Genomic DNA, 19662 nt, shown 5'->3' on the forward strand with positions numbered 1-19662 from the left:
TCTCAAGTAGGAGCAGGAGAAGGAGCAATGTTTTGTGTGTTGGTAATTTAGATGAAGAAATGTGCTGATTCAGATGAAGATAGAAATAGTTGGATAGGGTGTTGGGGATAAGGCAGGTTTGTAGAGAAAGTGAGATGTCTAGTACAAATAAAGTAGAAACAAACCAAAAGAGCTCAAAAGTGCTTGTGATTAAATAGCGTTAAAGAGCTATTACTTGTAGATCTGACATAAACTTGGAATTTGATTTGAATTCTCTAAGTTTTGGTTCTTGATACCTAGCATGGCATGATGTCATTTTTCTTCTATTAAAAGTTTGTTTCACGTGTAGTACGTAGTAACTAATTATTTTCTCTACGTTTCTTCATTAATTTCAATCATGGACACCTCATGTAGCAATCTGAAGTTTTCAATCTTCTTATTATCAAGCTAAGATGAAGTGTGATTCTACATCATAAAATTTCTTCAGATTTCTTCTCCTTTTCTAAATACCTTTTTGTTATTGACAAAATTGCCTAATGTAAAAAGAATGTGTGAATACTGATACATCAAAAGGAAAGATGCCAGAGTTGCCAGTAATTTATTTGTTGCTACTGTCTTTCCAAGACTGTCTTTGTCTTTTCCATTATGCTATTAGTAACATAATGCTGATTACATGTTTGTATTCTTTTTTGGCAGCATCTTTGCTGTAGAATGTAAAATGATTATGTTTCCTCAATTGGCTTGTTTTATGAGAAACAAAGGCTTGGTAGAGAAACAAGGATCGGCATGGTAGATTTGACTCAGACTTATGAATTGTTGTTTCTGTTAACTTTGTAGGTGAGCTTGTCTAAATCTCTCAGAGATACTACAAGTAGACTTGCAGAGCTGGGATGGCTACATAATAAAATAAGAAAATACACGGACCAGAGGAGTTTAGATCGTGCGTTTGGACTTGTGGGTCAGGTAAGTTGTCTAAAAAATTGATTTTGCTACATATATTTGGTCTTGTTCCCCTTAGGAACTACCGAGGAAAATGCAGCACTGGAATGATGGGTAGACTTGGAGAATTCATAGCTTGGCTCATTCATCTTCTGATTTACTCCTTTTATGGACTGCAGCTGTTGGTATGAGTCGAGGTCTGAAGGCAAAGGAAAGGCATTTATTTTTGCTGGTCCTAAGAAGAAGTTGTCCCCTGTTACCCATAGCTGGAAATGTTTCCTGCATAGATTCCTTTTTTTTTTTTTTTTTTTGAAGCACTTATGCATGTTTATAAACAAAAACATTGCTTAAATGAAATGGTGGCATCTCTGAGGTAATTAATCACCACTTCAGCTGTTAGAGTGAACTGTGCAGGAGATACTCCTGACTTGTCATCTGATGTTGATGTTCATATGTTAATACTGCACTAACTTGCATGAAATGCAAATACCCAGTTATCTGCTGCCCTTTTTTTGAATACAACATCAAAAGAATGTCAATTTTTGTTTTTATAGGTTCCATCATTACGATTTTTGTAGTCTACGGTAACTTCAAAGCTGCTGTAGTACCTAAAACCACATTTACTGCTAAGGCATTCTTGTTTCCTCTCACTTGCTCTCTCTGTAAAACTGGATATTATCCCTTCTGAGTCAACAGAAATGTTGTTGTCCTTGCCTCTAGCCATAACATCCTACCTAATCTGCAAAGAAATTGAAGTGCTTCTCCCTTCAATCTAATTTTTCTTAAGAGGTCAGTAGAGACGCTGTAGTGCTTTCGACTTTTCTAATGTTTTATTCTCTTCCCTTCTTTCTCTTATTCTAAGTAACCTTTTTAGTTACATACAAATAATTATTTTTCTAGTGATCTAATACTGAATTTCATGTTTTATATAGTAGTGTCACTGTATATGTATTTTCTTCAGACTCTCACCCTCATATTTGGGTGAAGTTTTTTATTCTTTATCTAGTAGCTTCATGCTTATGCTTATTTTTACTATCTCTGGCTTTAAGCTTCAAGTTTACAGCAAGGGGGAGAACTTTAATTCTTCAGTGAATTTTAAGTGTGCAGTAACTTAGCTATCAAGTGCATTTTTCAGATTCTGAGCAGAAGGCTTTGCAGGTAGTTAGCTGAATCTGCATAGCTCTAATTCTGTTAATTTCCCTTAAAAGAAGCCTTATTGTATTTCTAGGGCATAAGTGTACAAATAAAAACATATATTCTACTCCTGTTTTCAGTATTTGGGCAAAAAAGTATGTACCATAGCTCTTCATTGCTTTTATAGCTGACAATTTCAGGTGCTGCAAATTTGGCATTAAGAATTTAGCACAAGAATGTATTGTGCATTCTAAAGTTTTTCTTTACTGTTTTCAAAGAATGCTATTCCCCCTTGTGTACACCACATGTAGGATATTAAGTCTGTCACCCCTCTTACATGGTGCTGCTGACTTTTTTATCAGGCAAAGTGTCAGGTGTTGACAACTATTAGGAGTAGAGATATACCAATATACTGCACTTTAACATTATAGTGTTCTACCTTCGCTGCTTAGTGTCTAAGCTTTACTCTGTCCTCAGAAGTAAAAAGAATAATCAGCAATGAAATACAACTTGCCTTGACAGTTTCCTGATTTAAAAAAAAAATCCAGTTGAGGTAGTGGGCATTTTACATTTTTTCTCTTGAACAAGCATTCTGTTTCCTTTCTAAATTCTCTCGTACTGTAGACCAAATCAGAATTCTAGGATAATGTCCAGTTTTCCATTACAGATTTTTGTTTCCCGAACTGTTGTCTGTGATGAAGGAATTGGCACTGAGCACAAATTTTAACTTCTGAAATTTCTTGGAGAAGTTGATGGCCAGTTAGATTCTAAATTCTTCTGACTGCTGAAGTCAGTGATATCTTTTTCACATTTCGTGTAGATGTATAGTGCCTTTGAATGTTTTGGATCTCATCTGCCCTTGACAAGCATTACGTTAGTAGGCTCAAAATTGTATTGAAGAAGCAAGTGAGAAGAAATGAAAACTGGTGTTACAGATGATGGGATTTCTTTTTGCCCCTCAGTATCCTCTGGAATAGAATGAATTTCATACATTTGTATTTCTCTTTCTTATGCATAAAGTCAAATTGAAGAAAGGAACGCTTCTGTTTCCCTTTAAAGGATATAATGGCAAGATTAATGACTTTTTTTATTTACTTGGGCAGAAAATCACTTCTGAAGGTAGAACCCTTAACAGGAAAAAAGATTTTCTTCTTCTAGTGCTTATAGTCATGATTTTTCCCTTGTACATGCTGTAATTAATAAATATTTTACTTTAAGTTCTTGGGTTTTCTTTTTGTGAGCTTTTTTTTTTTTTTCCAAATTACTTTGACTGTGGTGACTTTGAAAATGGTTGAGGGGAAGGACCTTGGGGAAATTCTTTACAAAAAGTGCAGGGATTGCCTCTAGATACTCTTGACGTTTTAAGTTTCCATGAATATGTCTCTGTTCCGCTTATAGTTGATTAGAACAGAAATCAAAATCGCTAGCTGACAGTTGATTAAGAAATCAATTCTGAAGCAGAATTTGTGTATGCACAGAAGCACTCTTTAAAAAAGAGTGCTTGTGAGCTATCAGTCCAAAATTTTCAACTTAGTCCAAAATTAATGTGCAATATTTTAAATTCCATTTGAGAAAATGTCTTGCAGGGATTTTTTTTAGTCTGTATGCTAGATTAAAAAAAACCCAACAAACCAAAAAAACAAACCAACCCCCCCAAACCATAGGAAGTTATCCATTACTAAACAAATATCCTTTCAGGAATTATTTTTAAAATCATCCATTTTTTTTAAACCCCAAATAATTGTACTCAGAATTGTTTTACAAAGAGAAATCTTGTCTTTAGTTCAGGCCTGTTGAATTCTACACATTTTGTAATTTTCTTAGGATTGTATCTTCCATGTCAAGTGAAGAATTGTGCATGACTATCAAGTGCTAAAAGGACAAGAATTTAAATAACTTGATCAAGCAGCACTTATAGAAGGAGTATTCTTTCACAAGCAATGTGTATTCTTGATCACGTCGTATAGTCTATATTGTAAATACTATGATAGTTGCCTAACTTTTGTGTTCTGTTATTAGAGACCCGTATGAAATTGGAACTCTATTACATACTGTCTTTTACATAGTTATTAAAGAGAATATTTCTTTTGGGTCATGTTTTGATTTAAGCTTCCCTATAGTAATTTTTACTGTCTTAATTGAGATGCTATATTTTTGGAGAGTTACATTTATTATGGTTTAATCTGTTGATAGAATCAAGAGAGCAGCAACAGAAAGTCACTTGTTAATGTGTGTGTATTCTTGGAAAAGGACTACGTTATCTCTTCAGAAAGCACTTACATATACATACCTATTACATTCACCAGTTTTTTAAGATTTGGCTTTTGTGGTGAAACTTGTAGGTCGATTCCTTTTAGGAAATTTCTACCTTCACAATATGATGATTTGATGAAAGCTGTTCTGGATTAAAGCAGAAAGAATTTTCCTGATAATTTTTTTCTTCCTCTTACAGAGTTTTTGTGCAGCCTTACATCAGGAACTCAAAGAATACTACCGACTTCTCTCTGTTTTACACTCTCAGGTAAGTTAGGCAGTTCTTATTTAACTTTCTTATTCAGACAATGTAAAGCAAAACAACTCCTAGAAAGTATACCTAGGTGTCCCTTTAGAAAGGGAAGGATGTGCAACAGTTTCTACTGATAGTGTACAGGGCTTACTTTTTGGATATATGTACCAGTGAGTATTTTCCTCTTAAAAATTCACCATACAATTTGATGTTTTATATAAGTAAGGCATGGAATCCTTGTTTCTAAGCCTCTGTCCTTTCTTGCCTTGTTTTTAGCGGTTTCATCTTGTGTGATATCTTTACTATCATTCAAATCAGAAATAGTAGCATGCCACATCTTTCTAAAGGGAGATTTTTTCTTCCAGTATTTCAAGCAATGCATGGTTCAGCAACTAGGACAGTTTCACCTTTTTATTCTGTATAGTGCAGTTTGTATGTTTTCCTTGCCCCTTCCACTGTATTAAGAGACTAAGATATTTCAATGTTGTATTATTTTTTGTGTGGTATAAAGCAACTTGGTGGTGACAATCTGCAGTTTATCTACAAATCTTTATAGATATGTGAACTAGATCAACTTGCTAGCACTAAAATAAAAATTAAATCTCTTTTTCGTACCTACTTACTTTTTTATAAAGGACTTTGAAGGAGGTAATTATTTTTAAATGAGAAAGGACAATTCTTAGAATCAACTTAAAGTTATGTAATTGCCCATTAAAAAACTCTATAGTTTAAGTCACAGTCTTCTGTAAACTTTTTCAAAGCATCTATTCCTTTTAACTCACTTAGAGTATGCCCTTTAACATTTGTAACTAATGGAATGCCTATCGTACTTGCTGTTTGTGTGGCTTTTTGTTTGTTTGTTTTTCCTCTGGCTGCCAGAGAAAACAGAACTTGCATCTTCTTTGTCTTCAGCTTTTTCATCTATAGAGTTATGATTTTTCTGGAAAAAACTTTTTGGGAGATAGCTTTCAACTAGTTGCCCTTAAATGTGACATCCATTTCATTAAGTAGTATTTTCAGGAATTTGAGGTAATATTAGATTATCCAATCTGCATCCTGGAGCTGTGGTTTCATGTAGCCATGTAATTTAGTTACTTTTCAGACATCCCCCCATCATTCATTTGTATAGCAGATTCTTCTGTAAACAGCAAAAGTGTAATGGGTTAGTTTTTTTCTATCTACAAAAAGCTCCAAGTTTTCATTAAATTGAATTAATTTATAGGAAGCATTAGGCCAAAGAGATGAGTTACATGTTCATAAGTCACCTGAACCAAATGGCATTCATTCAAGAAGGATTTTGAAGGATTTCAGATGTGAAATTGCAAAATGCCTGGCAAAGGCATTTCCTTACAAACATATCCTTACAAACATCCCATGCAGCAGAGGACAGGAAGATGGCCTATGTTAGCTCATCTGCAGAAGGGTTGTAGAGATCTGGATAACTACTGGTTAGTAAGTCTGATTTCCCACCAGGTGGAGGTTGGACAGGACCTCTGGCGATCATCTAGTCCAACCCCCCCCCGCTCAAATCAAGGTCAGCCTAAGGAAGTTGCCTGGGTCCTTGTCCAGTTGGGTTTGTATATCTCCAAGCATGAAGACTCCACAATCTCTCTGGGCAACATATTCCATTTTTTTATCACTCTCACAGTAAAAAAGCTGTTCTTTCCCCCTTGTTTAAATGGGATTTTTTGTGTTTTAATGTGTGCCCTTTGCCTCTTGTCTTTTCCCTTGGCACCGCTGATAAGAGTCTGGCTCTGCCTTTTTTTACTCCCCCCATCAGGTATTTATACACATTGATAAGATCCCCCCAAGCCTTCTCTTCTCCAAGCTGAACAGTCCCAGCTCTCTCAGCCTCTCCCTGTATGTCCAGATGTTCCAAACCCTTAATCATCTCTGTGGCCCTTTGCTGAACTCACTCCAGTGTGTCCATGTCTCTCTTGTACTGGGGAGCTCTGGGGGAGCTGGCTGTTCAGGCCATGGCAAGGAACAGCATGAAGCTGAGTGTGTGAGCAAACAGGTGTTGGGAAGCTCCGGTGTGGGAAATATGGGGGCATTTTTTCTGGAGGAAGGCTAATCTAGTGCATGCCTCTGCAGTGCTGAACTTGGCACTAGCAGCCCCAGTTCAGAAATGACCTTGGCGTCCTCTTAGGCAGTCGTCTGCACTGTTGGACTCAGCGTGCAGTGGCCTGTTTTGGGAGAGCAAGGTAGCGGGTGTCAGCGTGGCACTGCAGGAGACCTTGGTTTGCTCCCAGCTGGAGTGCTGTGTGCAGGGTTGGTGTCTGCCTTGCAGGAAGTGTATTGGGGAGGTAGAGACTAAGCAGGGAGAAGGACAGCTAAAATCATTAGGAGTACAGGACAGCTGCCATATGGGGAGAGGAGAGACAGACTGAGTCTTGAGGCTGAAAAGGAAAAGGCTTGGTGAAGAGTGGCTTCGGTTTCTAAAATTATGAAGGATAAACTGAATACAAAGTTGTGGGATTGGTGAGTGGCTGTGAGAAGAAAGGGGTTACTTGGTTAAATGAGCATGAGAGAAGAGTGGCTGACTTTTCAGATTTGTTTCCTCAAGATATTGTGGCCATCAACAGATTGAAAAGGGGATTAGACAAATTCATGGAAGGAAGATCTGCAAACAGGTACTAAAAGGGCTAAGAAAGGATGACATTCTAAACACGGTAATGGGATCGGGGGAACCAGGGGCAGTGGACTGCAGAAGAGGGATCAGCTTTGCATGCTCTCCCTGCACGTTTCCTTTTATCATTACTGGAGATAGAGCAGTAGTCCATCTAGCCCGTGTTCTGACACAGGCGGGCATTTCTTTTGCTTCTAATTGATGGGGCAGAAATCTTTAAGAAGGAAGTCAGAATTCTCAGGACTTGTTCCAGATTATCCCAGAGGTGAGCAACACTTGTCAATTTTATTTTAAAAAGTGATGGAAAATCTACTTTTTTGGAAGACATTATTTACAAAATTGTACATTTTAATTGCATGAAAACATGTAAAAGATTGTGTCTTAGAAGCAAATGCATATTGCTTTCTTGTATTCATGAGGTTATACAGGGAGTCAGTTTAGGAGTTCAGTTAGCTGCAGTTCCATTTAGCTGCAATTCAGGTGTAGATAGTACATAACAAGAATCTCATCATAAGAGTTCTGTATTGTCTTCTCTATAGCTTTTTATTACTCGTTCAGAAGTTCTCCCAAACCTGTTTCTTCCTCTGTAACTGTCCTTTCCTTCATGTACTGTGTGCTTTTCCATCAGCTTTTCTTTGCAGACTGTTTTTGAATTCTCAGCCTCTTTGAAAATGCACTTCCATGATGATGTTAGCTTATAATTCTTTTTCTAAAGACAAAGGTGGTCTCTTAATTCTCTCTGTCTCTCTTAGATATTGCCAATTTCCATCTTTTTCCAAGATGAATTAAAAAAAAAAAAAGGTAATATGGACCCAGGACTATCAGATCGGTCCACTGCCATCCACATTAAGCTCAGTCTTAAAGCTAGTTAAATTTATTAGCTTCTGAATTAGAATGCTTTTCTGGAACCTCAGACGATAGTAGAAAATTTCTAACTTAGTTTACTTTAATCTGTAGCTAGTCAGTCCTTGTGTCAACAGCTCCCGTTTCTTTCTTTCTCTATGTTTACACTGGGGATGTTTAGAGAGCTGGCAAGGTTCATAAGGAGAAGTAATATATTTTATTAGCAGTCATATTCTTTTGTCTTGCTAGACTAAGGAGGTCCTACTCTTTTTAATCTTCCCTACTTTTTTTCTGCTTGCCTTTGACAGCATTCCCTGCACTTTGAGGCTGTGGACTTTCTTGAGCATAGTCCACCAGAAACACACTAGTCTTTTAAGTTCAAATACAAAATACAATGTATTTTTTGGGAAAAAAAAGTGCTAAATGTGGAAACAAAACCTGGGATATGGGTGGGTTGGTTGTAGCATACAGGAGGAAAGAAAATGTCTTTTCCAAGAGTTTATCTGCTTGGACTGCCCCAGGAACTTGCTTCTGTGTTCTTAGGCTGTGCTCTTGTCCTGCCAGAGCTGAATCCTCTTAAGAAGGCACTTGTAGTGGTCCTGACCAGAAGACTATGATACAGTGAGGAATTAGTGATCCACATAACAGTTGGCCTGACCTGAGCAGGCACAGGTCTGTGCTGTGCTATGCTGTGCTGTACTGCACATATCACTTGGCCACAGGATAAACTGAGCCCGCTAACGGTAACAGAGAAGCCTGTAGGCAGCTCCCACTTGGCAGCGGCAATTATGCCACTGGTGTGTCTTTGTCTTTGTCTTTAAAAGAAGCAGCATGTTCCCGTGTGAACATCCTTTTGCTTGATAGTAGAAACGATGAACAGAATTGTTTACCTCCAGAAACATCCTTTAAGAGTTCTACAGACCATAATGCCAGTGAACCTCAGCATGGACAGGATCTGTGCAGTGTGCCATGCCCTGGCTAGAGGTCTGTCTGATGCTGTACAACTCGAGGTTCCCAGCATCTGAAGGGCTATCTATGCTATCCCCTTTTTCTCATGTTGTCTCCAGTAACTGTTGTTTTAACCGATACCTTACGAAGTCTGAGTGCCTTTCTTATGGAGATCTGTAACAAACACTTACCTTGGTGTATTATAGCACTACATTCACTTCTTAGAAAGCAAAACAGCAGACTGTTCTTTGCCCATCTCTTGTCAATTGCTGGGAAATGGTTATGGAGAGGTGAAGTGGCCTTGGCTAGTTATGGGAAATGTTCCCTTTTTAGGAGTGAGGGGGATCCTAGATTACTTAACCCATCTGTACCTGTGACATACATCTCAAATGCAAATAATTGATTTTCATTCTCCATGGTGTTGGAAAACTTCATACATGTGGTAGTCACTTTGTAACAGTTTTTTCCTATCATATCTTTTAATTTTTGGATTGATGGTAGCAATTACTTAATCTCATTGTATAGCTAACTTGAGTTTTGATGGCTTCTGGAGGAAGGCATTAAACGGAATTTGTCCCATGTTGAGCTAAAATAAGTTGACTATGCAGTAATAAAAATTTTACCTCCTGCACTCTTCAGATTTTTCTTTATATGTTTTTTTTTTCTCTACTCTTTTCAGAGCATCTCTTTGGTCACCATTTGCTGTCTTTCAGGATCTCCGCTTTGTTTGCCTCTGCCCTTCTCTTCTTTTGTGACTGACTAGCCATCGTCTTGGTTTCTTTAACTTTCTTAACCTCTTTATTCTATCTGACCCATTACACTTCTGCTTGTCTCTGTTCTTTCGCCTTGATTTTCTATTTCCATTTGTGGGGCTCTCAAATTTTAGCCCAATGATTTTATGAGAGGACATATAATATTGGGTACTTTGAGTGTATTAGCAAAAGCTAATTTTGGAAGAAAAATTATGAAATACCAATTCTGCTTCAGTACCTGCCAGTTTTGTTCCTTGATGTGTCTGTCTGTTTCTAATTTGATCAGCTGCAATTGGAAGATGATCAGGGCGTGAATTTGGGACTTGAAAGCAGTTTAACACTTCGTCGTCTTCTAGTGTGGACATATGATCCTAAAATAAGGTTAAAGACCCTTGCAGCACTTGTTGATCACTGTCAAGGTCTGTTTAAAGTTCATTTAACATTTTTTTGGAAGTTTTATAACTTTATAACTTAGCATGCCAAATGTAGATATCTGTAATATTACCATTATGTTTTTAGAAATTTTTGAGTAGCTAATCCACAAGACTATCTCTCTTTCTTAGTTTAAGTAGAAAACTGAGGGATTATAATGCTGTTTTGATATACTCCAACTTTTTTTTTTTAACAAGGACATGCTTAGGAAATCTTTTAAATTTTACCTTTCACACTTCCTCAATTACTCAGTTTTATTTGTCTTTCAGAGAATATTTCACTGTGGAAAACCCCACTAACACACTGTAAAATGCTTGGTACCTCTCAGTCTCTTCATTGTGTATGAATATTCCTCTGTGTTTCCTGATGGCATATAACAGTGATTTGCAACTTGTCTGCAGATTCATGTGAAACAACAAAACTTTACAAATCTGCAAATAGTGTGTGGGTGTGTTGGTGACCCACAAGAAAGAGCTGGGGAGTGGTGTTGGACTTCACCAAAATTTTGGCCAGTAACCAGCATGTAGGCTATGCTTCTTCCTGAGGGGACTTCAGCTTTGCTGCCTTGGAAAATAAATGGAGATTGTGGCCATTTGGAAAGAACATCTTAACTGAAAAATCTTAAGACTTCCATTTTACCTTAGTTATTGTAATTGGTATGATTTGAAACAAGCAGGCTTCACTTTCAAGACATTCAGGAAAATTCTGAATACTGCAGCCTGTGCTGGAAAAAACTTTCAGCTGTGCAAGTTAACAGCAAAACAACTACTAGATCTGCTTTTTTTGGCAGCCTCTTACCTTCTAATTGCAAGAAGACGGGAGAAATTACCTAAAAGGCTCTGTGGGGGACTATAGCTGAGAAGCAGAAAAGATGTGTCTGTGTGCATGTATGCACACAGAAGGTCTGAGAGACAAGCAAGGACAGGAGAGAGAGAAAACAAGCCCTAAGGTTCCCTTCTGGTGGAAAAAAATCCACAAGTATAAAGTTAATCCTTAATGAGTGATTTGATGCCTTACAGTTTGCATTGCTCCATGCTAGCATTAAGTAGACAGAACACTGTGTCAGGGCACTTGGTTTACTACTACTTTAGTGAGATTAATGATTCACGCTTTAAAATCTAAGCACTTCCTGTCAACATAAATAATGTTATTTTTGCTATGCTTTAAAATTGCTGTTCAACAAGCCCTCAGAGCGACATATGCCTAGCTAAATCAATGGCTGCAGAAATTTTTAAGTGTGATGTATATACTTTTCCTTCATATACTTCTGTTCTGCTCCCCTGTTGTCTTACAGGGAGAAAAGGTGGCGAGCTGGCTTCAGCAGTTCATGCCTATACTAAAACAGGAGATCCCTACATGAGATCTCTGGTTCAGCACATTCTTGGCCTAGTATCCCATCCTGTACTGAATTTCCTTTATCGCTGGATTTATGATGGAGAGCTGGAGGATACATACCATGAGGTAACTTATATATAACAGTACATAATTTATCTATGTTAATTTGCTTGGTGGGAGTGGAATTTATGGGAAGCTTAGAGGAGAATTAGGAAAGTAAACTGGGACTGAACCATATAGAATATGAGTAAGTCATATATACAGTAGTAACATGAAATGTGACTTTTTTTTCTCCATGCATTCAGTGCCTGGGGGATGTCCAGTGGCTGCAATGATACACTATGTTGTCTTTAATGCTTTGTCTTTTATCTTGGGTCCATTTAGGAGAGGCATGATAGTGGACTAGTGATAGATGCTTGTTAATGAAAAAAGAGGTCATCTCCTCTTTCTCTCTCTCCCTCTTGCCTCTCTCTCTCATCTGTCTGTCTGTCTCTGTCTCTCTCCCCCTCTCCCTTCTCTCTCTCCCCTACTTCCCCTCTTCCCCCTTGCCCTCTCAATCTCCCCCCTCTTGCTCTCCTCCCTATTTGTTTCAAATAAGCTTCACTTTTCTATCCTGGTACCTCTCAAACTTGTTTTTCTTTTCTTTTTTTTTAATCATTTATTAGCTTTCAACTCTTTGTGTGTGTTTAAAAATCTAGTTGTGCACTTTAAGAATGTTCTTAATACTGAAATCACTGTGGTATACCAAGTTACAGTTTTCACACTTTTGTCACGGTTTTCACACAAAGACAATTGGCCGTTCTTGGTACAAGTGTTATTTAGAGGGGGTGAAAAAAGTTCTTGTCCAAAAATGGATGTCTTGCATGACAGGATGAAGATAGACTCCTTCCACAACTTATTTTAACAAAACTAATCATGTAGATTGTTTATTATAAAAAATGGTATCCTTCCATGTAGAGTTGAGAGACCTTGGCAATTGATCGCCAGTTCAATTGCAGCAGGATTTCTCATTTTCTGCAGTTCTTTCTGCATCTGCTAAAATAGGAGAAAATCCAAAGGCCTTCAAGTGAAAAATAGAATCAGTAAAATAAAAGAATATTACAATTATATTCTGACCTTGATCTCCTACCCTAGCTGTATAACTAGCTGTCTGAATGCTGTCTGTAATGCGCTTCTGTATTTCTTAATGGATATTTTCTAGATAATACATCTTACTGTATCCTGAGGTAGTCAAGGTTTCGTAGCTTACAGAAGGAGATTAAGTTATGTGGGGCTGTTCTTTAACATTTTTTCTTCAGAGTTCATATTGATCAAGATAAAATTTCCATGTCAGTTACTAGGACAAATCTGTATGTTATCTATAAATTTTTTTTTTAGCTTTTCTAGTTAAAAAGACAATTCATAAATACTTCTCAAGTGTCTCAATACACAAATGAAATACAAGGGGAAAGAATCTGTTTCTCTTTTGTTTTTAATATTTTTATCAATCTACAGTTTTTTGTAGCTTCAGATCCTACAGTTAAAACTGATCGGTTGTGGCATGACAAATACACTTTGAGGAAATCAATGATCCCTTCTTTTATTACAATGGAGCAATCAAAAAAGGTATGAATAAAAAAAAATCTTCTGAAGATTTTTTGGCCCTATGCTGTTATTTAGACTTTGATTAAGAGAATGCAGCTGAAGTTTAAGTATTTGTCTTAAGAATAGCTAAATTAATTGGATTGTTTGTTGGCAGAGGAAAACTATAAGACTGTTTCTCCTTTCCATTCTGTAACAGATTATCTTTGCTTAAGGAGGATTTGGAGAGGGGGGAACAATTTTGCATTTAAAACCATTCTGTGTTAACAGTGCGGTTCTGGTTTGCTGTGGTTGGGATTGTGAAGCTAAAAGCTAATTGCAAGCTGACATAATACCCTGTTGTCCTTGAGGTGGTGGGGTCTTGTGTGTTTGTTTTCTTTTATATGCAAGTCATTTTTAAAAGTCGTCCTCTTCTGTTCAGGTCCTCCTGATAGGAAAATCCATAAACTTCTTGCATCAAGTTTGCCATGATCAGACTCCATCCACAAAGATGATTGCTGTGGCAAAGTCTGCAGAATCTCCAAAAGATGGTAGAGTATCAGAGTCAGTCGACTTCTCTTTGAACTGAGCCCTGTACAATACGTGGTTTAGACTACAGAGTGATGTTTTGGATAACGTGGTAGAAAGGAGTACAAAAGTCCCACATGCCTTAAAACATAGGTATTTTAGTAGATATTTGCATTTTACAAAAGCTGTGTTGAGAAGCACACGTGCAATTAATTTTCTTGTCTTTAATTTTATAGGTTTGCTAGATGGTTGTTAATGTACTGGAATTTTGAATAAAATCAGGCATGATCAGCTTTCTTTCATCTGATTTTTCTTTTTTGGGGTGTATTCTTGAGTGCTGCAGTGAGAGTTTAGTACTAGTGGCTTCTCATCAAGTATACTTTGTCATGTGATCCCATAGTGATATTGAATTAATTCTGCGATGTTTGAAAATTATTCTGTTAGTTGTAAATAAAAAGAATGCACCATAAAAACAGAGAGGACCAAAGCCTTTCTATAATTGCACTCTACCACTATAATATGACTGAAGAAAATTGAGTATGTGGAATGTTAGTAAAATTATTTTTGAAGATTACTGAAAAGTGCGGTTGCCAGCTATTGAACATTAAACCAAACAAAGTTTTACTTTCAGAATTCATTCAGATTATATCTTACTATGTAAGAGAGATTTCAATTTTAATGAATGAGAGATTAAATACCATTTGCGGTTATTCTTTGGTGGCATATTCTTTGCAATAAGGTTAGAGTTGTTATGATGAAAGATAGCAAATAGTAAACATTTAGAACACACAGAAAATTGAGACTTTATGTGTAAATACTTAGCAAAGGTGATAAGGTAATGTGTAGGGTGCTGCTACATTTGGGAAAAATGATGACTTGCTTTCTTCTGGTGAAATTATACTTAGCTTCTTTAACTTCTTTTATAACTTGTTTAATATACCAAAAAGAGTATTATTCGTTAAGGTGTAGGTGACCAAGGTAATGTCTCTGATGCTGTTTTGTACATAGTTTATAGGAGTATAGTGAGGTCATGCTAGCATAACCAGCTTTTGCTAAGAGAATTATTTAAATATTTGTTTTCTGCCAAGATTTTTACTTAGTCTTCTAAGAATATCCTTCTCTGCACTTTTTGACATCTTGTACAATAGTTTTTCTATCTGTTCTCAAATACGATTTTACTTTTTCTCTTGCCTATATCTAAATTTGAAACTTGATTTGGAAATTAACTTTGGATTAGGTTTTATATTAACTCTTCACAGCATAGCCTTTTAGGGTGAGTACTTCCATGAAAGGTGTTCTAATAATACAATCCAATTCCTGCCTGAAGGAAGATTTTATCCAATAATGTGATTTTGTACCATGCACAGTGCTTGCCTGATCAAAGATGGCCTTAAAGTGCAAAGAGGGTCAGGGTTAGGTTAACAGGGGCTGTAGATGCATTTGAAATATAAGCTTGCCAGCTACTCAAAAAAGTCAAAAATAAGTCTAAAATAGTCTTAGTAAGACTAAAAATAGTCTTTAGATAACACCACTCTCACCACTTGACACAGAGTTTATGACTGTGCTTTTCCTTTCTTTTTGGTTTGTATTTCTGTTTGCCTCTGCTTGGCTGAATGGAGGATCTGCACAAATATAGGTTCCTTATTATATGGGGGATGTGAGCTTCACAGCATGCTCTTAAGCAAGTATGTGATCTTAAGCACTGAGAATACCAATTTCAGACAGAAGTGTAGTTTAGAAATGAACATTATCTACTGTATTTGTAGTGTGCTGCAGATGTGCCAAGCTTATGGCCTGTAGCCTAAATACCTCACAGTATTGCACTACCTTAATTCTGTTTGAAACTGCATTTGTGTTCAGGATATTTTGCCCATTAATTCCAAAAAGAACATTCTGTGTCAATGATGTTGAAAATACATCCTGTCCTGCTTATATGTTGAGTCTTAGTTGTGTCATCTGGCAATATCCCGAGTGTCCCTTCAGATAATTGCTCGTAATAAGACAACAGAAGGACAGAATGCCAGCTTGAATTCTGGATGCTTTTTCTCATTTTAAATCTGAACCTGTCATAGTTTTTGGCTTTATATTTCTATTGCTTTAATTTGCTTTGAAACCTTAACTCTCATGTTTCCCCAATTACTTGTGATGCTGTAGTGATAATTATGTAAAAAACTGTCTGAAGATATATAAAAATAGGAAGTCAGAGAGGCAGAAGAGTGTACAAGTCAGTCATTACCTGACAGGGCATTGTAGCAGACACTTAGGAAGGAAGAACAGTAAGGAAGGCTGCTAAAGTGATCCCAGCTCCAACCTCTAGCTATCAGCAGTTTGGGTGCTTCTAAACTAGGAATTGTACAAGATCACTGAGTTCAGCAGCAACTTATGGGCCTGTCGGTGCTTCTGCCTGGTCCTTTCTTGACCCATTTCTGGCTTCCACAGTGTCCTGCAACAGTTTTAAACAGCTTTAAAAATTTGTTCCTGAACCTCTCGTTTGTTGATGTAATTCAAGCAACCTTTCTGAGCGGTTTTTCATGTCAAAAAGAGATGGTGCATTGCCTATGCTGTCAGCTTGAATTTTGCTGTCTCAGAGATGAAGGACTGGGGCCAGGCCACTTCTCTTAAGCCAAGGGGCAGTACTGAGGAGAGGGGACAGGCTTGTTTCTGCTTGGGATATCAAGAAGTCGAGACTGGCCAACATGTCCTCAGCCATAGACACTGCCTGATACATACTCACCCCTCCTTGAGTAGAGGCAGAAGCAGCAAGTGTGTCTCACTAGGCTTGTCATAGGCAAAGTAGGCAATTGCCTGCTGTCTGTCAGCTCTGCCTGTGCCTCAAGTCAGTCTTGGGCCTGACCTCTGCATCAGGTAACTGAAGGTTTTAGCCCCTAGCTCCTTTTGGGTTTGCTTGTTGCCTCTTTTGCTTTGTCTCTTAGGCTCACAGCATCTTCTGGAAAGACACTTGCAGGAATAGATCATCGGGCTGTTGCAGCTTCCTGTGAGCTCGCTGTGAAACTCCTTTTTCAGCCCCTTACCCTTCTGGAAGTTCTTCCTTCCTACTCCAAAGCTGGCAGTGAAGCCATGTAGCAGTTTGATAGCTGACACCACTATCTGTGCAAACAGCCACACTCAAACTGCTCTTCTGAAGATGGAAATTAAGAGGCCAGGATCTGCTGGGAGGGAGACTAGGAGAAAGTTGGAATTGATTGGGTGTTCTTACTGCCTTGTTGCCATATACCAACTTGATGAATCTGTTTGCACCAAATGATGGTCTTCCTTTTTTCCCAGCAGTGGGTACAATGCCGCTGCGTGCTGTGTTACCTGAACAATGCAAGAATTGCTCTGTCAGATCAAACCAGATTTCTGTCTTGAGTGGAGTGAGCTGCAGCAGAGACCTTGGTGAGATGCCTCCCTTGGTGTCAGTCAGCGACTGGAAAGGCTACTTTGAGGACTCCTTTCCTAGTCAGTATTAATTCTGACATCTCATAAGCTTTATGTGTGTTACTTGAGCAATTAGCACTCTTCTAGTGTAGAGATTTTGAGCACAGGAATGTTTTACACAAGTGTCATCTATCTTTGACATCTCGCCACATGCTTGCACTCAGTGTCTCATGGCAGAGAGCTTCGCAGGTTACTGAATGAGAGTTTGGAAAGCTCAGCATGTGTCACTGAACCAGATGTTGCAAGGTTGCCCTCATTAAAGAGTGACTTCTTTGTTAGAACTCCTCTTTTTTTAAAGCAGGTTTGTTAACTGGCCTTAAACTTAGCAAAAGAGCATGTGAAATTTAGTTCTGATTATTTCTGGTTAAAATACGGTTTGAAACTTATCCTTGAGTTGGCAGTGCACTGACTTAGACTGATTTGGTAACTGGATCTTCAGTTTCGACCATTAGAGTAATAGTTGTGGAATTGAAAACTGTTGAAAGTGGGAGTATATCCTTTCTTTAAAACTGAGAAAGGCATGAATCTTATGGTAATTGGCAGTCCACTGCTTAGAGATTACTCAAATTTGCTTGGAGAGGTTGCATTTGTTTTCCCGCTATCTCATAGTAGCCTTATTGCAGTTCCTTTCTCAAAAAACTTGTAGTTGTAGAAAAGAATAGGCTGCCTGTAATACGGTAGTGTTCTGCTTTCTGCCCCCAAGTTGCTGTGATTAATGGTGGAGAAGAAAACAGTAGGTTGCTGTCTGTCTCCCAGAGAATGCAAGAATATTCCTTCCTCTTGCGTTCTAACTTACATGTAGGAAATCTTTTCTGTTGAACGTTCTGATTGATTCTTTGATTTTTCATCCTTTGAATTGACTTCTGATTTAGAACCCCCTGAAAAAAAGCATTTCCCTAACTCTGTTCTTTTGGATCTCCTTCAAATGGTTGATTATGTGTATCATAGTATTTCAGCAAATTAAAATAAAATTCACTTTCTCTGTAAAAGTGATGAAATAATATAAGCTCTTACTGGAAGGTAAAGGCTGGGCACAGGATAGAAGTAATAATGTTTAAGTGTGGGCTTCTTTAAACTTGCTTTCACTTTTGTATAGCTATGACAAATGTATAGTTAATAGAGTTAGGGGTGATCTCTCTGCTTGTATGCTTTCATTTCAAACTTCCTTTGCCTCATTTTTGGAAAATACTTAACTAAATTTTTTTTTCTTTTTAGCTGCTGATTTGTTCACAGATCTGGAAAATGCTTTTCAAGAAAAAATTGATGCAGCTTATTTTGAGACCAGCAAATACTTGCTTGATGTTCTCAATAAGAAATACAACTTACTGGAGCACATGCAGGCCATGAGGCGCTATTTACTACTTGGCCAAGGAGACTTTATCAGACACTTAATGGACTTGCTCAAGTAAGAGAGCACGAAGGGTAATTATGTTGAATTTCTGATGCTTACAAATGTGCATGATCAGCACAGAAAATACTTTGGTTTTGGAACTGGACACTTTAAGTATCTTATTACTCGAAGGGTTAACTGAACATCTTTAAATTCCATTTTGGATTTGATTTCTTTTACTCTGAGGCTGACATTTAGTTTTCTTTCTTGGTAGGTAGTGAGTACAGTACAATTACAGGATCTTCTAAAAAGCTGCACTGACATAGCTGTCTTTACTCTGACTCTGTGACAGCCCCTAAGATGTTTGCACTTCTCCTGCTCCTGCCAGGAGGTTTAAGCACAAAACTTCAGTTTCTGGTGCTCTTAACGCCATTTGTGAACATTGCCGTGAATGTTAGGCTTCTGTAATACTTTGAAAGTGTTTGGTCAAAAACATTGTGTCAAAACCCCTCATTGCATCCTGGAAATTCTACTGATACCTCACCAGCCTCTCTTGTTTTAAGCACTGAGTTGCTATCACAAGTATCAGTCTCAGTTCTTAAAGTGTATTTGCAAGCTGGCTGGCTTTTACATCCTGTTCCTATTGCTGAAACTTAGCCTGCCAAAAATATCCTTTACAAAGCTCTCCTTCAGTCTATGAGGCAGACTTTGTATTAGAGCTTCTATTAACTTGTTTATACATCAAAACCAACTTTGTCTGGTGACCATTTGTATTGACATGCATGTCTGTGCTTTTTAAGCAAAAAATAGCATGAAGCAGAGCTAAGGTTGGTGCATGGAGTCAGTATGACGTTTGAGACAGAAGCAATGAGGGACTTTTCAGTCCCAGTCATGGGGGAGAGGAGCTCAAGGCACTTGCTACTCACATGTCACAGCTCTTCTGAAAGTTGCAGTTACGCAGAGGAGGTGGGCTTGCGTGCTTCTGTCAGCATTTCTAAGCCCTTGGGACGATGATCAGTAAGTCTCTCAAAATTATGAAATGTAATTAGTGGTTTGATGTGTTAATGATGCAACTATTGTTCATTTTAGATATAGATGCAACTAAAGTTGCAGAATAATTATCCTAGCAATCCTGATAACTTCAAATTACTGACATCAAATGAGAATGAATTTATTCCTAAATCCACTGCTATTTAGGTGTATAGCTGCACACAAATAGATGGTTTGAAATATTTTGCTCATTGATTTTCCCTGTGGTTAAGACAGGGATTTTGAAAGTCAAACTGTCAGAACGGTGTTTCATTGTGTA

The 19662-nt window shown here is 37.7% G+C and overlaps 1 protein-coding gene across 5 annotated transcripts in view; it reads left to right on the plus strand.

Moving 5' to 3' along the window:
* TUBGCP3 (tubulin gamma complex component 3) overlaps positions 1–19662 on the plus strand; it is a 68221-nt gene that overhangs the window by 33610 nt on the left and 14949 nt on the right. For 3 of the 5 annotated variants that reach the window (XM_067295790.1, XM_067295799.1, XM_067295780.1), the window contains 8 exons: positions 817–942; positions 4505–4573; positions 10017–10149; positions 11457–11623; positions 12992–13102; positions 13500–13608; positions 16874–17044; positions 18239–18428. In XM_067295790.1, the coding sequence (XP_067151891.1) occupies positions 817–942; positions 4505–4573; positions 10017–10149; positions 11457–11623; positions 12992–13102; positions 13500–13608; positions 16874–17044; positions 18239–18428 (1076 nt within the window). The remainder of the gene's footprint in view (positions 1–816; positions 943–4504; positions 4574–10016; positions 10150–11456; positions 11624–12991; positions 13103–13499; positions 13609–16873; positions 17045–18238; positions 18429–19662) is intronic. The other 2 variants (XM_067295814.1, XM_067295805.1) reach the window with 1 other exon arrangement.

Source organism: Apteryx mantelli, chromosome 1 (genome assembly GCF_036417845.1).
Source record: "Apteryx mantelli isolate bAptMan1 chromosome 1, bAptMan1.hap1, whole genome shotgun sequence".
Classification (NCBI taxonomy): Eukaryota; Metazoa; Chordata; class Aves; order Apterygiformes; family Apterygidae; genus Apteryx; species Apteryx mantelli.